Source organism: Lissotriton helveticus, chromosome 9 (genome assembly GCF_964261635.1).
Source record: "Lissotriton helveticus chromosome 9, aLisHel1.1, whole genome shotgun sequence".
Taxonomy (NCBI): domain Eukaryota; kingdom Metazoa; phylum Chordata; class Amphibia; order Caudata; family Salamandridae; genus Lissotriton; species Lissotriton helveticus.
This window is the reverse complement of record NC_136070.1, coordinates 63935915-63953175: the sequence shown is the minus strand read 5'-3', so window position 1 is coordinate 63953175 and position 17261 is coordinate 63935915. Positions and strand designations below refer to the sequence as shown.

The 17261-nt window shown below is 45.6% G+C and overlaps 1 protein-coding gene across 1 annotated transcript in view; it reads left to right on the top strand.

Moving 5' to 3' along the window:
- Positions 1–17261, top strand: part of GALNT16 (polypeptide N-acetylgalactosaminyltransferase 16) — a 539297-nt gene that overhangs the window by 461939 nt on the left and 60097 nt on the right. The window contains exon 7 of the mRNA XM_078661985.1: positions 6689–6776. Coding sequence (XP_078518111.1) covers positions 6689–6776 — 88 coding nt within the window. The remainder of the gene's footprint in view (positions 1–6688; positions 6777–17261) is intronic.

Here is a 17261-nt window from a genome sequence, read left to right as displayed (position 1 = left end):
TGCAGGGATGCTGCACGTGCAGGTGATTGGGATGCAGGGATGCTGCACGTGCATGTGATGGGGTGCAGGGATGTTGCACATGCATGTGATAGGGATGCTGCACGTGCAGGTGGTTGGGATGCAGGGATGCTGCACGTGCAGGTGATTGGGATGCAGGGATGCTGCACGTGCAGGTGGTTGGGATGCAGGGATGCTGCACGTGCAGGTAGTTTGGATGCAGAGATGCTGCACGTGCAGGTAGTTTGGATGCAGGGATGCTGCGCGTGCAGGTGATTGGGATGCAGGGATGCTGCGCGTGCAGGTGATTGGGATGCAGGGATGCTGCGCGTGCAGGTGGTCGGGATGCAGGGATGCTGCACGTGCAGGTAGTTTGGATGCAGGGATGCTGCACGTGCAGGTAGTTTGGATGCAGGGATGCTGCGCGTGCAGGTGAAGAGGCCGGCTAGGGGCGGCAAGGATTGCAAATTACCGTTACATTGCTGCGTTTAACAGTGTTAGCCAAATACTGCCCTGGAATCCAGGGGTGCTGCCTGGAGATGTGTACCCCTTTTCCTAACAGTAGCAGGATGTCACGGGGTGCTAAGCTTCTGTAAATAGTCTGCAGATTTGGTGAATGGCGGAAACAGGCATTAGCAAAGACATCCGTTTTGGCTCTCCAGTGAAAAGATTTCACCGAATTTCATGAACACATTAAGGGCATGAGAGCCGCAGTGTGAGGGAATCCACAGGCTGGAAAGGCAGGTAGAGGCAATGACGCCAACAACCAAGAGAGAAGACAAGCAGTGGAGGTGCAAAAACTGAAGACATGGCTCTTTACCTACACCTGAGACCCGGCCAGCTCAGCCCCTATTATCTAACTGCTGGACACTCTCCTTGGTGAGCTGTGTGCTCTACAAATAGTTATTGTTATTGTTATTTGACATTTGTTATGCGCATATATCACCCTTGGGTCTCATAGTGCTGATACGAGGAATCACAGTGAAGACAGAGAAAGACGAGCTGCGGGCGTGGTCATAGCATAACAGAGCATGGCATAGCAAAGCAAAGCACGGCATAACATAACATCAGAGACATCTTTTACAGGCCCAGAGAGGTCTGGGCCACTTCAAGCTTTTGTGGCCCCAGCCATGAGTAGAGCTTTATCAAAGGCTTGAAAAGTGACACCTGGGTAAAACACCTCGAAATCTGATGCTGCCTGGTAATTTAGACAGAGGACAAGGCCCAGATGTGCTATAGTTTGCACTCGCACATAGCACCGCCAATCAGCGCTTGGTATTTACTATCAACTAACACTGGGCGTAGTTTGCGTAGTAGCGCTACGCGAAGTGCACTTCGCACTACACACGCTACGTGTAGCTACGCGAACTGCGTAGTGCGGTAGGGAAAATGCTGTTCGCACTGATTGCACAGTGCCGGATGCTTGTCTGCACTTTGCAATCATTGCAAACGGCATCTTGCACAGTGCAAGCAGTCGTTTTCTGCCGCTCGAGTAGATTTGTACTCGAGCGGCAGCTTTCTCAACGCGGACTAGTAGTTTCTCAGACGAGCAGTCGTGAGCATACGCGACCACTTGCAATGAGAAACCTGACCTCCCCGCATTGAGAATCTCACAGGAAGGTTTATTTTCCACACTCGCGATCGGTAACTTGATGTTGCTGATCTCGAACGAGGAAAAAGTCTCGCCAGGATGTTGATTTTGCTCGCTCGTGGTCACCAAATTGACGTTGAAGACCGCGGGCAAGCAAAAAATGCCCACTACACTATGTGTTTTTGCACTGTGCTACGTGCAATTTGCTTAGTGCGTAGCAGCGCAAACTATGCACGCTCCGCGAGCGTTCCGTAGTACTATGCCCAGGGTTACTATCAACGCAAAAGGTTTTGTTGCTGGAGAGGTGCCCCTTTCTTGGTGCAAAACTCACTTTCCTCTGCTTTGCAGCGATTTCTGTCAGGAGGGTTTTACTGAGGTGGATCAGTGCAAACACTCATAGATTTTGATGCAAAGCGTGAGCAGCTAAGGCAGCCAGGTTTAGTGACAAAAACTAATACCTACTTGAAGCCGGTCTAAAAAAATGATATTGTATGCACCCTGCAGTGTGGAGCACACAACTAATGTATGGGAACCTTCTGACTATACCTAGGCAAAGGAATTTGTACTGGAAGGGTGTGCTACCAGTGCAAATACTGTACTAGACCGCACACACTTACCTGTGCACCTTGGTGGCCTTGTTGCAGCACCAGTGCAGGTGATGACAGCCACAGTAGACCATCGTAGTAGACAGGGTTCTGTGCTATTTATTCCTCTACACATAATGTATCAAATTTGTTTACTACTTTGTGTGCAAAATTAGTAAATCTGGACCCAAGTGTGCCATTCTGGTACACTCTCTGGGGGCATCTGATGTTTAAGGTTTCTTACATTCCAGTGGCTATCAGATTATGTAAACTAACCTGCTAAGAGCTTGTCAGCATCCCTGACAGTTCTGGGTCTGTACAGCTCCCTGTACTAGGGATTTTGCGTTGGGTGGGGACGGAGCCAATGCTGACGCATTAGTGAGTGGTATTCACCAATCTTTTAAAGTAACAGTACAAGGACTTTGTGCCGCGTTTATGTGGTGGCATGGTGAGCAAAAGAACGATGACATACCCTGAAACCGGTCCCAGGATGCTTGTTTCCGGTCCAGGGAGGACCTGGCCTGGCAGTTCAGTCTGAACTGTTCCTATTGGGTGCAGGATCAAGACTGATTTGCATATGGCCATGTCTGAACTGGGGTGGCATGGTGAGCAAAAGAACGATGGATTTAACCCAGATCTCTTGACTGGGGGTGAATGTATGATTCATTCAGCATTCTGTCCATCATTTGTTTGCATAGCACGTTTATTGTGCTGACGGACGTTTCCCTGCCTACATTCCAGTACTTGTTACCGCTCTGTAGTTGTAGGGGGTAAAATGCCTGTGGGCAGGGTGGGAAGGGCAGCGGGAGTACAGGGAGAACGCCTGCGTAAATAAAAAAAACAATCACCTGCGTCAAGAGTGTGTCGGTGGTTGCGGAACCCAAGTAGGATGGAACCGGCCTTCGGTTGCTTGTGTTCTGGTTCATAGAGGATCTGGCTTGGCAGGTCGTGCTGGACTGTTCCGACTGGAGCAGTACCAGGGCTGATTTGCATATTGCAGTAGCCAGCATGAGCTGTCTTGTTGGTCAAACTATTGTGTACTGGGTTGTTGCCCCAGTAATAACCAGTGACTGAAATTCATTCAAGCATTCAATCCATCACTCTTTTGTTACTTCTACTTTTCCCCCAGCTTTTTTCTGCACCTCAGCATTTAACACCTTTTTCCATCTGGTTCCTTTCAATCAGTTTCATCATATATTATTAGTAATAATCTCCTTAGAAGGTAGAAAAATAAAAATTAGACTCATTTTGACAATCTAAGGCCAGATTTAAGACGTGTTCACCAGTATTATAGATGGAAAAGGTTAGAGAGACCTTACACTGTAAGACAACAGAAAAGGCAGGGCTCGAGTCGGGGTACCACGCGGGTGGCAGGCGTCCCCCCACTTATTTTACCGGGAGCTCGATAGCTATAAACTGAAACTGAGTGCAAGCCACCTTTTGTGACATCACTTCCTGTTGTGACGTCCGGGTCCGCCCACTTCTTTTTTTAGGACTTGTGCCCTGAGAAAAGGTAAACCATTTTGACCCCAACATTCAGCTTGTGACTTTATATGAATGTTCGGGTTTTCTCGTGGATAATATTGGTAGGCACCAGTAGGCAGGAGATTATCTCCATTATGCGAGAGTCTGCATTCTTCCAAGGGTGGGCTTCTTATTGCCATGGTGGGCCACAATATGTCAAGAATTGGGGGGAAGGGGTTTCTTCGCAAACACCCTTGGAAGGTGTAGTGGAGGAAGGCAAAAATTCACAGAATTTAAAAGAAAAAGTTGCCATTTTCCACAGGTATGATGTTGGGATTGTTTGCATCAATAATTTTTAAGGATTATGAAAGATTTGATAGTAAAGGAATATGAAGACAAATAACTTGACAAAGCATGAGTTTTCTCTTATGAATAATTTAGCAAACCATAAGCACTTGAAACTAATTAAGGTCTTGTCAGAGGCCTGCTCTCCTCCATTTGCCTGGGAGTTTTCTCCTGGCATGTGGGGTCATCTCTGTTGATTCCTATGTTAGGAGGGATTGCAGGCAGACCTGCATGGTTGGTTGTAGGAGGGTGTGGCTGTGGTTTGACCTCTGTGGGTGAGGTGTTGAGGGTCCTGACACAGGGTCTGGTATTGTCGCAGTGAACGAGGCCCTGCTCATAGGAATGCTCAAATTTAAGGAGTGTGTGAGACAAACAAATTGGAGTTGATGCTGCTTTATTTGACCAGAAAGGTAATTGGGTTAATGTCTGTAAGAAATATTGTCCTCTTTTGCATTCTTTCACTTGTTTTGTAGATGATTGGTGATTTGTATTGGAGTTGCTTATGTGTTGGTAATAGGACAACAATTTAAAGAGTCCTATTTTACAGCCGACCAACAAGGAGATGGACGGAGCGCTGAAACTTTTCAGACGCTCACCCCCAGTTATAGATCTGGGTTGAATCCATCATCGTTCTTTAGCTCACTTCGCCACCTCAGTTCGGATCCAGCTATATGCAAATCAATCTTGAAACTGTGCCTCATGGGAACAGTCCAGACCGAACTGCCAAACCAGGTCTTCCCTGAACTGGAAACAGGCATCCTGGGACTGGTTTCGGGGTAACACCCCTCATCAGCCAGGCTAGCTTGAATCCAGTGGCAAAGTGAGCAAGGGACCCACGTCTGGGAATACCCTGCCAACTTAGGGCGAACAAAGCAAACACAAGGAGATGATGGACGATGCGCTGAAACTTTTCGGGATTGACTGTTCCCATGAGGCACATGGTCAAGAGCTAAAGAACGATGATGGATTCGACCCTGATCTGTGACTGGGGGTGAGTGTCTGAAAAGTTTCAGCGCTCCGTCCAACATCTCCTTGCGTTTGCTTTGTACTGAGAAAGAACATCCTCCGAGTGTGGTTTTGTTGCAGTGTGGTACTTTCAGCTGTAGGGGTGTGTCTTCTATGGTGGTGGATCTGAAAGTGTTGTCATAAAAATGCTATTTAGGTTTCATACAGTGCTGGGTGGGTTATTAAGAGCGCTTTGAATGTGATACAGTGAGACACTGGTAGCCAATGGGAGGTCACAAGAGCTTGGGTGATATGGTCCAAAGGTTCGTGTGTAGAGGTTGTCTGACCACCGTGCTTTGACTATTAACTTACTTAGGAGAGATTTCTGGTCATCCAGGTAAGGTCCACTAATGTGGTCAAGGCAAGAACGGACGCGCAAGCACAGTCGCCGCTTGACCTCTATGGGGGAAGCTTGGGTGGGGGGGGGGGGGGGGAATGTATCCATCTTAAGATTCTGAGTATGTTTGTTGAAGAGTTTACTACAGCCTCAATTAGCAGTTCCAGAGTAGGTTCCTCATCAAATAAGACTCCTATGTTTTTGGTTCATAACATATTAGATGAGGCTGGAAGAAATTTCTGGAATAGAATAAAAACAAAACCTTTCTTATCCAAACAGCATTCACCAATATCCGGTCCCGAAAATACACACATATTTTTTGAAAATGCCATAAAGACTTAATAAAGGTGATATGAATTCTTTACTACAACCGCTTTATATGTAAATTCATTTTTGGAGCCATTGTTTGCCACGCTTGAGGTAATATTTAAGAGCCTCTGGAGATTTTCAATGAAAACTGGAGAAAGTAAAAATGACAGAACAAAATATAATGCTATTGACATTAGAGGCTCGAAGACCTGGCACATCAGTCATAAATTCTAAAGGAATAAACCATATGGATTGGATTTTTTACAGCCTATCATAAACAATTGTTAGGACAGCGATGGAGTTGAATAAGCCCTGATCATTTGCAAACTTCTGTACTTATCGCTATGTATACCAGTTTGTTCTAAAGAATGACATTTTGAAAAAATAACTTACACAAAGTGACTCATTACAAATATTTTTAGATTATGGAATGAATTTACCATTGCTACTGACTTTTTTCGGAAACAAATGATAGTTCGAAATTAAAGTTAAGAGAAATTATAGTGAACCCACAGTTCCATTACTGCGGTGTACAGGTGCGGGCAATTCATGGTAGTTTCAATGGCTAGCTAACTAAAAACTTCTGAAAACTTTGCAGAGTCCAAAATGTGTTCTTCGACTTGGATTAATTAAAGGGTTGCCATTCAGTCAAATCTACTGTAGCCTAGAGCTGTAGAGGAAGTCTTGAAGCTGTTTTGAATGTCACTCAAGTGGGTGATACATCTACACTTTGCAGCCCACGTGTGACATTGACTTTTATGACACAGGTACAATTTCTGCACCATATTTGTGTGGCCTTACTGAAAAGTCAGATATCCCAATTGGGATGAGCAATTATTCATCATGTTTAGGGGTCAAATGACATGCATTGGGGGGTTCTGTAGTGGTCCCCCAGTACCCAAAGTTAATTCTGTCAGGAAAATCCAAGTGAAAAAAGAGGAAACAAGGCAAACATGCATTTTCTAGGTGTGCATTGTTAATCTACTTTACATTACATGCTCTCACACCGCTTGACTGTGGGTGGCCTTTGCTAACTCTGCCTCCCTTCTGTTTCAGGATTACACCAGGGTGGTCAGTCCCATCATTGACGTCATCAGCCTGGACAACTTTGCTTACCTGGCAGCTTCTGCAGACTTGAGAGGAGGTGGGTGACCCTCAAAGGAACTCATTGCTCAGAAATGGATCCTTTGCTAGCACACGCGGCCACTCTGTGTCCAGTGTAATTTGAAGCAGTTCTTCTGTCCATGGATTTAGTATTTTGATTTCTATCTGAGAGGATTTCTACTGGAAATTATAGACAAATGTCAAAATAGCATACTGTGGAATAAAGAGTTGTTAGAGAGAGGATAAGACATTCTCTTACTACCTAAACCAGATGCAGGAGGGCCAGAGTCATGCCAAACTTTGAGGATACCCAAATAAGATACATTTAGACTGAATCAACTGAATCGACTTTATTGGCAGGTATTATGGTGAGGATGAAAATCAAGCATCCTGCCCCGGTCATCGTTGTTAAACAACCCTATTCTACACACCGAGGCCCAGATTTACAAAGACATTGTGTTGGGTTTGCATTACTTTTTTTACACAGACCTGACACAATCTACTGGTGGGATTTGCACTTCAACGCAAATCGTGAGTTGCATTGGATTTTAACAACTTCGGTGCTCATGACGAGCCCAGTTCGTCATGAGTCGCAGTGGAGATGTGCTCACGACGAGCTGGGCTCGTTCTAATGGCTGCGCTCCACCCACGCGCAATTGATTCCCCGCCTGTGCGGGCGAATTAATCAGTGGGCGGAGTCATGACGAGACCAGCTCGTCATGAGCACAGCTCCACAGTGACTCATGACGAGCTGGGCTCGGCACGAGCACCGCAGCGCCGTGCTCACCCCCCCCCCGCCCACACCGTGGGGTAATTACCCCCGCAGCGAAGGGGTTACCTCAAGTTAATATAATGCAGAGCCATGTACTGTCTTGTGTTACTTTGCGTCAAGGGAGCGTTCCATTGGTGAGGCATGAGTGTTCCCATGCAGCCATCCATGGTTTTCCACACACATCCCCACATGCAGAGAATTGTAAGCAGGGATTCGTGCCATAATCCCGTGCCTCCCTGAGGCATGCGTAGCGACGAGAAATGTTTTCATTTCTCCAAATGTGTTCCTTTGTGCACTAGTGCTGTACTGTACAGCACACATACAAAGAGGAGAATGCCTTTAAGCCTAGTTTTTGTGCAGGAACAGACCCCTTCCTGGGCAAAACCTATGCTGACTGCCACACAGACACCCTTGCACTACGCCACAAGAGTGCCTGCGTTGGCGCATGGTAGCCAAAGACACCCTTGCACTACGCCACAAGAGTGCCTGCGTTGGCGCATGGCAGCCAAAAGTGTGCCAGAGCGTAGAACAGCGCCACAGCTTATGCTGTTCTGCTTTCTCCCATTTACATAATGCAGCACAGTGTCTTTACTCGCTGCTCTGCTTTTCGTGAATGCTTTGTGAATCTGGCTTCAAAGTTCAATGGAGTGATCATAACGATGCCAACGATGACAGTCATTCCTAGTCTGTTTTGAGTGAGTGTTGTGGTCCTTCAGGCAGGAAACTCTTCAGGGAGGCAGTGTTAGAGCCATGTGGAGAGACGCTTGCACCATGTGCAGGCGGGAGGGTGTGCCAGGGTCAGTGCCAGGGGGTTAAAAGGGTAGGATCTGAAGGCGGCACAGGTTTGGTGACCACATAATGATCATGGATGTTAGAGCAGGATGTGTAAAGGGTAGTAACAAGGGGTGACAAGCAGTGCTTTAAATGGGCCGGTACTGTCCGGTACGGAGTACCGGCACTTTTTTATTTTGAGAGGGGGAGTACCGGCACTTCTCAAGAGAAATGCTATACTTTTAATTGGAGAGTATCGGCACTTCTCAGAAACAAGCAGGTACTCTGGTTACAAAGTACCTGCACTTCTATTTTTCCATTTCAAGCACTGGTGACAAGATCATTATCATTTAAAGTCTACGGTAAGAGGGTTGTACCGGGCTATGGTGCTCACCGGCCTATCAGGTATCTAGAGTAGGAAGTGGATGGGCGCGAGGCAGGCCAGGCAAGGTGCAGGTGGCACAGTCCATCTCTAGTTTCAGGGATGCGGCTAGTGAGCAAGGTGGGCGAGGATGTTATGCCAGTGAGCCAGTTTGGAGGGGACCAAGTGTTTTCGAGTCCCATGCCATGTTTTTGGCAAAGTGGGCATAGATTTTGCAGCGGATGAGTAGGTTGTAACGGGTGACTGCTAAAGCCCTGAAGATGCCCTCCCCAATCTGACTGCCAAGAGATCCTGAGATGCAGACAGATGTTCTGTTTACATTATTCTTATATTTTAAAAGCTAGAGCTCACCCGGTGCATTGTGCCCAACATTCGGTCTGTTCCCTTAGGGGGACCAGTTATAACTGGTCATGGCCGGTTGCACATCTTTGCACATTTTAGCCAGTTCCCCGTATACCCAGTTATTACGTGTGGCCAATTTCATGATGCCCAATTGGCACCTCTTGCCCATTTCCCTGTTTGCCCAATTTCCACACTATGATCAGTTTCCATCATGCTTCCTTGGTCAGTGCAGTACAGCATTTCCAGTTTCAAGCATGCCCCTTTGCCTTCTCGTGACCTTTTCCCTGTGTGCGGCTGGCACGTTAGTGCCAGTTTGAACTATGCCCATTTGGTACCTCCTGGCCTGTGTGAGCAGTTGGCACGTTATCACCAGTTTCCAGCGTGCCCGTTGGTGCATTTCGCCCTATTCCTGTATGTGCAGCTGACAAGTCGTTGCCAGTTTCCCTTATGCTCACTTGGTACATCATGGCCTTTTCAAGGTCATTGAAGGTTTGAAGTATGCCCATTTGGTACTTTTCGCCCAGTTCCTGTGTGTGCGGCTGGCACGTCGTTGCCAGTTTCCAGTATCCCTTAACCACTTGGCTGCTAAGGGGTGTGCATGTAGGTCCATTGACTTTCCATTGAAATCAATGGGCCCTACATGACGAGTTACCCTTGTCATTAGCACTGAAGGGGTTAACAGCGCATCACGCCTAGTTTCACGATGCCCTTTCGGGATCTCTTGTCCAGTTCCACCTGTGCCTGGAATCACACATCGATCTGTTTCGTGCACGTGTTCCCCCCGGCGGGCCTCCTGCAGCGCTGCTCGGAGGGGGGAGGATGGCGGCGGTCCAGTGTGGCCCTTGGCGCAAACCTTCGGTCCCCCGTCTATCCATCTCCTGTCGTTCAGAATGGGGCACCCCCAGGGAGGAGATCTGGACAGGCTGGGGGGCTGCAGCCCCCTCCCTGTCGAGGGTGTACATTCATCTAAGAATAGACATTCACCTGGTTCTCTGCACGATGCCCCCAATAATCCCTTCTTCCGCAAAAAACATCCCAGCGAATCGTGGTTTTCTTTCCACGTCGCGCTGTTGCAGGGTTCACCACTGTGAACAGGTGTCTTGTTCGTCAATTAAACGCTGTTTCATCTGTTAACCTTGGAATGACGACTCCTGAGTCAATACCACCAGGATCTGAACCCATGACCCGCAGGTTACGCACAGATGGCGCATTAACCCACTGAGCTGTGTCGCTGATGAACGTGGCACGCCCACAGCCTGGTAGCCATAGCTGGCACGGGCTGAGCCTTGAAGGATGTGGTACCACCCCTAGACTGGCTCTCAGCAGCTGCCTTTATAACCCGAAGGGGGGGGCTCCTGCAGGGTAGGCAGCGTGCCAAGGCATTAGCATGCCTGGCACATGCCAGTGCTTACATTAAGCCCCGAGCCCTCGACAGTGGCCTCATTACGCCGGTGACAAGCTTGTAAAAGTAAATGGCGGGTGGAAATCTCTATTCCATAAAAGACGCGTCTGAGCAGCGGGAGCGCTCGCGCGTGGAGGAAACTCTTAAGTTTAGCCTCAAATGAGGCGTGAAATGCGCCAGGTGAACCTCCAGCTTCCGAAATGTTGGGGGCTCTCATCTTTCTCTGCTGATGGGCACTGCGCTCAAGGCACCGGAGAGGACTTTAGAGCAGGCCAGAACTGTGATAACAATCGGGGCGCAAAAACAAGGTGGAAAGTGTGTATCCATTAATATGTGGTAGTGTGTTGTGTACAAATTAGCAGGTTTGCAATTTACGTCTAATTATATTGGATGTACGTTGTTACCACGCGGTGTATTACATCGCGGTACATTACAACGCGTCTTTTACAACGCAAGTCGTTACCACGAGTTGCGCTGTAGGGGTGCTGGACTTAGGAATAGTTACATTTACTATTCCAACTCCAGCCTACGTACAGTAGCGAAGGTGTTGGATAGTAAATCTACTATTCCTTATCCTCGAGCGCCCTCCAGCGCAAGTCGTGGTTACAACTTGCGTTGTAAAAGACGCATCGTAACTGCACTGCGGGGTAATATCTGCGTTGTAAAGGATGTTCCCCAATTATATTTTACACTCCCAGAAATTGGGCATTCTGTGGACTTTACGCACCAATTCACCCATTTTGTAAGTGCGCAAAATGGCGTTTTGTTCAATTTGCTCCCACCAGAGAACAGTTTTTTTTTTCTGGGCAAACAACCCCGATTTTTTTCCCAGGGTATGATCCTGTTTTGGGTACAAACAAGGGGCTAGATTTATCAAGGGGCTGCGTTTCCCCTGCATCGCGCAGGGGCTTGCTCAGGGCAACGCAACCCCTAAATTAGATGTACCAAGCACTGCCGCCACCGTGCATGGCCCTGCGTTGCTTGGTAAATGTGCAGTAACGAAATGCAGCGCAAGTCACTGCCTTGCGTTACTCTGCAAGTATAATGAAATTCCTGGACGCTGTCCAGGACACTGATGCACTGCTCTAATCACTCATACAGAGTGTAAATCCAAAGTTCAACTAGTTTACAGTCTGTTCAACTCAAATTCATAACTTTAAACATTGTAATCATGTATCAATAGACATTTCGAAACATTCTTGTTTTATTCAATTTATAATTCCTTTGAAGATTTTCTAGAAAAAACATTATATGTTGTTGACAATTCACAAGCATCAATGTTGAGCAGCATTGTTATATAGCGCATCCCAATGCATTTCGGGCAAAGTCTGGTGCCCTTCGTCAGGGGAATCTGCAGGACAATACAACATGGTTTTAAATCTCTCATAGCGGCAGAGGATACAGGGTTACACTAGAGAGGGGTCAGGATTGGTAGAGCATAACCTTGTTACATGCATAAACTAAACACCCGGAAAGCATGATCATTTAAACATCACATTCTAAGTGCGCAATATCACATGCTTAAACGTAGGGAAAAAGTGACAGGGGAAAATGTCCCGTGCTTGAGCCCTTGTGAGGGATTACCTCGTCTGTGTTAAACTCTGCTTATGACGTACATTATCTTGCCATGCTTTCAATGTACACGAGTGACACTAAGTGTTTTCATCATGCCATGCGTAACCATTAAAAAAAGCGGGAGTGATGTCTAGCGAGAGAGAAACTTTGTGAGGGACATGCATAAAAAACTTACATGCGCAAGAGACTTTTAATGAGCAAAAGACGTTCTAAGTGTCGGACGATAAACCTTCCCAAATCGAGAACCTGCGGGGGATAAATTAACCCAAACAGTTATGGTCGAAATTACTATTAATGTGCACCCGTGCTCAAAGATTGAAAAGCGATATTACCGCGTTGACTTCCTTGAGTGTCTCTCTGTGAAAAACAAAGAGTACGAGGCTATTACTTGTCTCTTGTCGATAAAAACAGAGGCGACTAGGTGTAAAGTCGGGGAAGTGTTCTTACCGTTATTCGTAGACGCGTGTGTTCATGCAAGTGCTCAGCAGTGCCGGTGTGGTAAACAACTAGCAGGAAATGGCTCGCTAGGGGGAAGTTATGACCGCGAAAAGATAGCAAACACAAATGAAGGACTATGTCTTGGGCGCACCATGTTGGAATGGTACAGAATGTGAATCGGAACTGAAATTGAAGGCTGTACTGTGCGAAATGCCGTAAATAGGTCAGAAACAAAAATTATAAGGACTGTTCATTAAAATCTGCCACTGTAAGTGTGCACACTCTTTTTTATCACCCAAGTCTGATTCTTAACGCATTGGGACACTTGTACAAGAGTGGAGGACTGTGAGTTTAACACGCCATGTTGACACAGGGTGGGAAAAACATAAATGTTAGAAAATTAAAGAAAGTGACTATGTCACAGCAGAATACCAATTCTCGCTAAAAATAGCGTGGCAATCTAAATTCAGAGACATTATTATACAGAATGTTGCAGTTTGTGAGAAGTGGATCGTTATAAAACACCATTCGTACCCAAGCTGTTACAGGGACTTTTAAGTTAAATCTGCCACTGTAAGTGTGCACAATCTGTTTGACTGAGTTAAATGCAATACTCATTCACATAAAACATGCCAATTCGAACTTATCATTAAGCCCTGTCGGTATCAATGTTTGTAAAAACCAGATCCAATGTGACTCACGTTGGGACAGAATCTTAGCGCGGTCATGTTCAGTATTTGGTTCAATGGCTTGGAGAACCCCGAATCTCAATTGAGATATGTTGTGTTTCAGTGAAACCCAATGTGTTGCCAAAGGGGAAGTCGTGTTCTGTGTGCGTATTCGACTCTTGTGCTCTGTAATCCTTGTGCGCACACTGCGTTCTGTCTTCCCAACATAATAAAGGTCACAAGGACATTTAATGTAATAAACAACGAAGTCACTGTTGCAATTTACTCGCCCTTTTGTATGCAAATAGTGGGGGAGCATTGAACATGCCAGCAAAATCAGGTTCTGATTGCATGAGAGACCATCGATTGAGAATGATGGATTTTACGTGTCGTGATTGGGTCGTGTATGTTGACACAAAAACTTCTCTATTGGAAGTCGTAGTCATTTGTTTCTTCTCAAGTAGTGACTCACGGGTCACTTGCGTAATTCAAAAGGGCGAGTAATTTAAAGGAGATTCTCAATAAGAAACAACCTAAACCTAAGGCCACACACAAAGGTTTCAATAAATGTTTCAACTGCTCTAATTGTAATAATGCAGTCACTGGGAAAACGATGAACCACCCGAGATCGGGCAAAACCATCACCTTCTCACACACAACAAATTGCAACAGTGACTTCGTTGTTTATTACATTAAATGTCCTTGTGACCTTTATTATGTTGGGAAGACAGAACGCAGTGTGCGCACAAGGATTACAGAGCACAAGAGTCGAATACGCACACAGAACACGACTTCCCCTTTGGCAACACATTGGGTTTCACTGAAACACAACATATCTCAATTGAGATTCGGGGTTCTCCAAGCCATTGAACCAAATACTGAACATGACCGCGCTAAGATTCTGTCCCAACGTGAGTCACATTGGATCTGGTTTTTACAAACATTGATACCGACAGGGCTTAATGATAAGTTCGAATTGGCATGTTTTATGTGAATGAGTATTGCATTTAACTCAGTCAAACAGATTGTGCACACTTACAGTGGCAGATTTAACTTAAAAGTCCCTGTAACAGCTTGGGTACGAATGGTGTTTTATAACGATCCACTTCTCACAAACTGCAACATTCTGTATAATAATGTCTCTGAATTTAGATTGCCACGCTATTTTTAGCGAGAATTGGTATTCTGCTGTGACATAGTCACTTTCTTTAATTTTCTAACATTTATGTTTTTCCCACCCTGTGTCAACATGGCGTGTTAAACTCACAGTCCTCCACTCTTGTACAAGTGTCCCAATGCGTTAAGAATCAGACTTGGGTGATAAAAAAGAGTGTGCACACTTACAGTGGCAGATTTTAATGAACAGTCCTTATAATTTTTGTTTCTGACCTATTTACGGCATTTCGCACAGTACAGCCTTCAATTTCAGTTCCGATTCACATTCTGTACCATTCCAACATGGTGCGCCCAAGACATAGTCCTTCATTTGTGTTTGCTATCTTTTCGCGGTCATAACTTCCCCCTAGCGAACCATTTCCTGCTAGTTGTTTACCACACCGGCACTGCTGAGCACTTGCATGAACACACGCGTCTACGAATAACGGTAAGAACACTTCCCCGACTTTACACCTAGTCGCCTCTGTTTTTATCGACAAGAGACAAGTAATAGCCTCGTACTCTTTGTTTTTCACAGAGAGACACTCAAGGAAGTCAACGCGGTAATATCGCTTTTCAATCTTTGAGCACGGGTGCACATTAATAGTAATTTCGACCATAACTGTTTGGGTTAATTTATCCCCCGCAGGTTCTCGATTTGGGAAGGTTTATCGTCCGACACTTAGAACGTCTTTTGCTCATTAAAAGTCTCTTGCGCATGTAAGTTTTTTATGCATGTCCCTCACAAAGTTTCTCTCTCGCTAGACATCACTCCCGCTTTTTTTAATGGTTACGCATGGCATGATGAAAACACTTAGTGTCACTCGTGTACATTGAAAGCATGGCAAGATAATGTACGTCATAAGCAGAGTTTAACACAGACGAGGTAATCCCTCACAAGGGCTCAAGCACGGGACATTTTCCCCTGTCACTTTTTCCCTACGTTTAAGCATGTGATATTGCGCACTTAGAATGTGATGTTTAAATGATCATGCTTTCCGGGTGTTTAGTTTATGCATGTAACAAGGTTATGCTCTACCAATCCTGACCCCTCTCTAGTGTAACCCTGTATCCTCTGCCGCTATGAGAGATTTAAAACCATGTTGTATTGTCCTGCAGATTCCCCTGACGAAGGGCACCAGACTTTGCCCGAAATGCATTGGGATGCGCTATATAACAATGCTGCTCAACATTGATGCTTGTGAATTGTCAACAACATATAATGTTTTTTCTAGAAAATCTTCAAAGGAATTATAAATTGAATAAAACAAGAATGTTTCGAAATGTCTATTGATACATGATTACAATGTTTAAAGTTATGAATTTGAGTTGAACAGACTGTAAACTAGTTGAACTTTGGATTTACACTCTGTATGAGTGATTAGAGCAGTGCATCAGTGTCCTGGACAGCGTCCAGGAATTTCATTATACTTTCAGAATAAGGGTCTCAGCAGAACCCCTTTAACCGATGCACGCCATGGTCAAACCATTGAATGTAGAACAGAATATTTGAGTACATGATTAACTAGACTATTGAGTGCAAACGCTGCTGCGTTAATCCCTCTGTTTTGCGTTACTCTGCGCCAGGAATGCTCTATATGTGTGGAGAGTGGGTGTTCCACGCATTCACTCATGGATTGTGTTGCAATCCCAGATTTACCAAGACAGGCACACATAGGAATGCATCAAAATGCTACGCCTTCCCAGGTAAGGCACATTCCTCAGCACACTTAAAGAGGAAAACGCCTTTAAGGATTGTTTATGTGCAGGAAGTGGGCCTTCCTGCACAAAAACAATCCTGCCTACAATGCTGGTCCCCTTGAACCATGGTGCAAAGGTGCCTGCATTGTCACAGGCAGCACATTGTGCGCCAGCGCAAGGAGAGGACAAGAATGCACCATATAATGTTAAATATGTTGTGCATTCCTACCCTCTACCTTTCACGCATCGCAGGAAGATGTCTTGCTGCGTTGCGTTGCGTTGCTTGAAAGTATGATAAATCAGGCCCTAGATTTGGGCCCAGAATGGCTTAACAGTCCTAACCTTATCTGGCCCTTTGACTTCGAAAACCTAGAATGTCTTTGGAACTGGCGCTGTTTTATTCAACTGTAATCCACTTGCACTTGTAAGAGGGGGGCCTCTGTAGATTTACGGCCAGATTATCATACTAAAATCGGCTCGCAAAGGGCCGGATTCTGAGAATCTGGCCCTTTGCGAGCGCAATTTTTGCATTTGGGATTCATCATCCCAAATGCAAAAATCGCTATACTAGAAATCGCTATATTGCGAAGAATCGCATTTAAGGAATCTCAATTAGAGATTCTTTAAATGCTATTAATGATCCTTTTTGAAATTGCGAATTCCCAATATGGGGCCACTATTTACCGCGAAGTGTAACTTCGTGGTAAATAGCGAAAACTTAGAAAAATGCACTTTAGTGCATTTTTCTAAGTTGTATGTTACACACACACATGTCCTTTGGACATGTGTGTGTGCAACATCAGTCTACATTTTCATTTCAGGGGTGCTACAGGGTGTCCTTTGGACACCCCTGGCACCTTTGAAATCGATTCCTTATTTGCGATTAGCAATTTGCTAATCGCAAATAAGGAAGCAGTAGAAATCGCAAATGTTATGTTATGTTATGTTACTTTATTTCTTTTATAGCGCACGGCAACTCCAAAGGAGCATCCCGGCGCTTTGGCAAAGAAAGACAGCATAGAAAGCAACCACACAACAAAGGAACAGAAAGAAAGACTATTTCCTAAAAAGCCATGTCTTCAGATCCTTTCTAAAAGTCAGAAGACAGGGAGCCGATCTCAGGGACACTGGTAATTCGTTCCATGCCTTGGGTGTCAGATAGCGGAAAGAACGACCTCCCAATCGTGCACGACGAATTACAGGAACTTTAAGCAAAGACAGACCCGATGACCTGAGATTCCTGCTTGGCACATACCGGAAAACGCGTTTCCCCATATATTTGGGGCCAATACCATTAAGGGCCTTGAAGGCCACAGTCA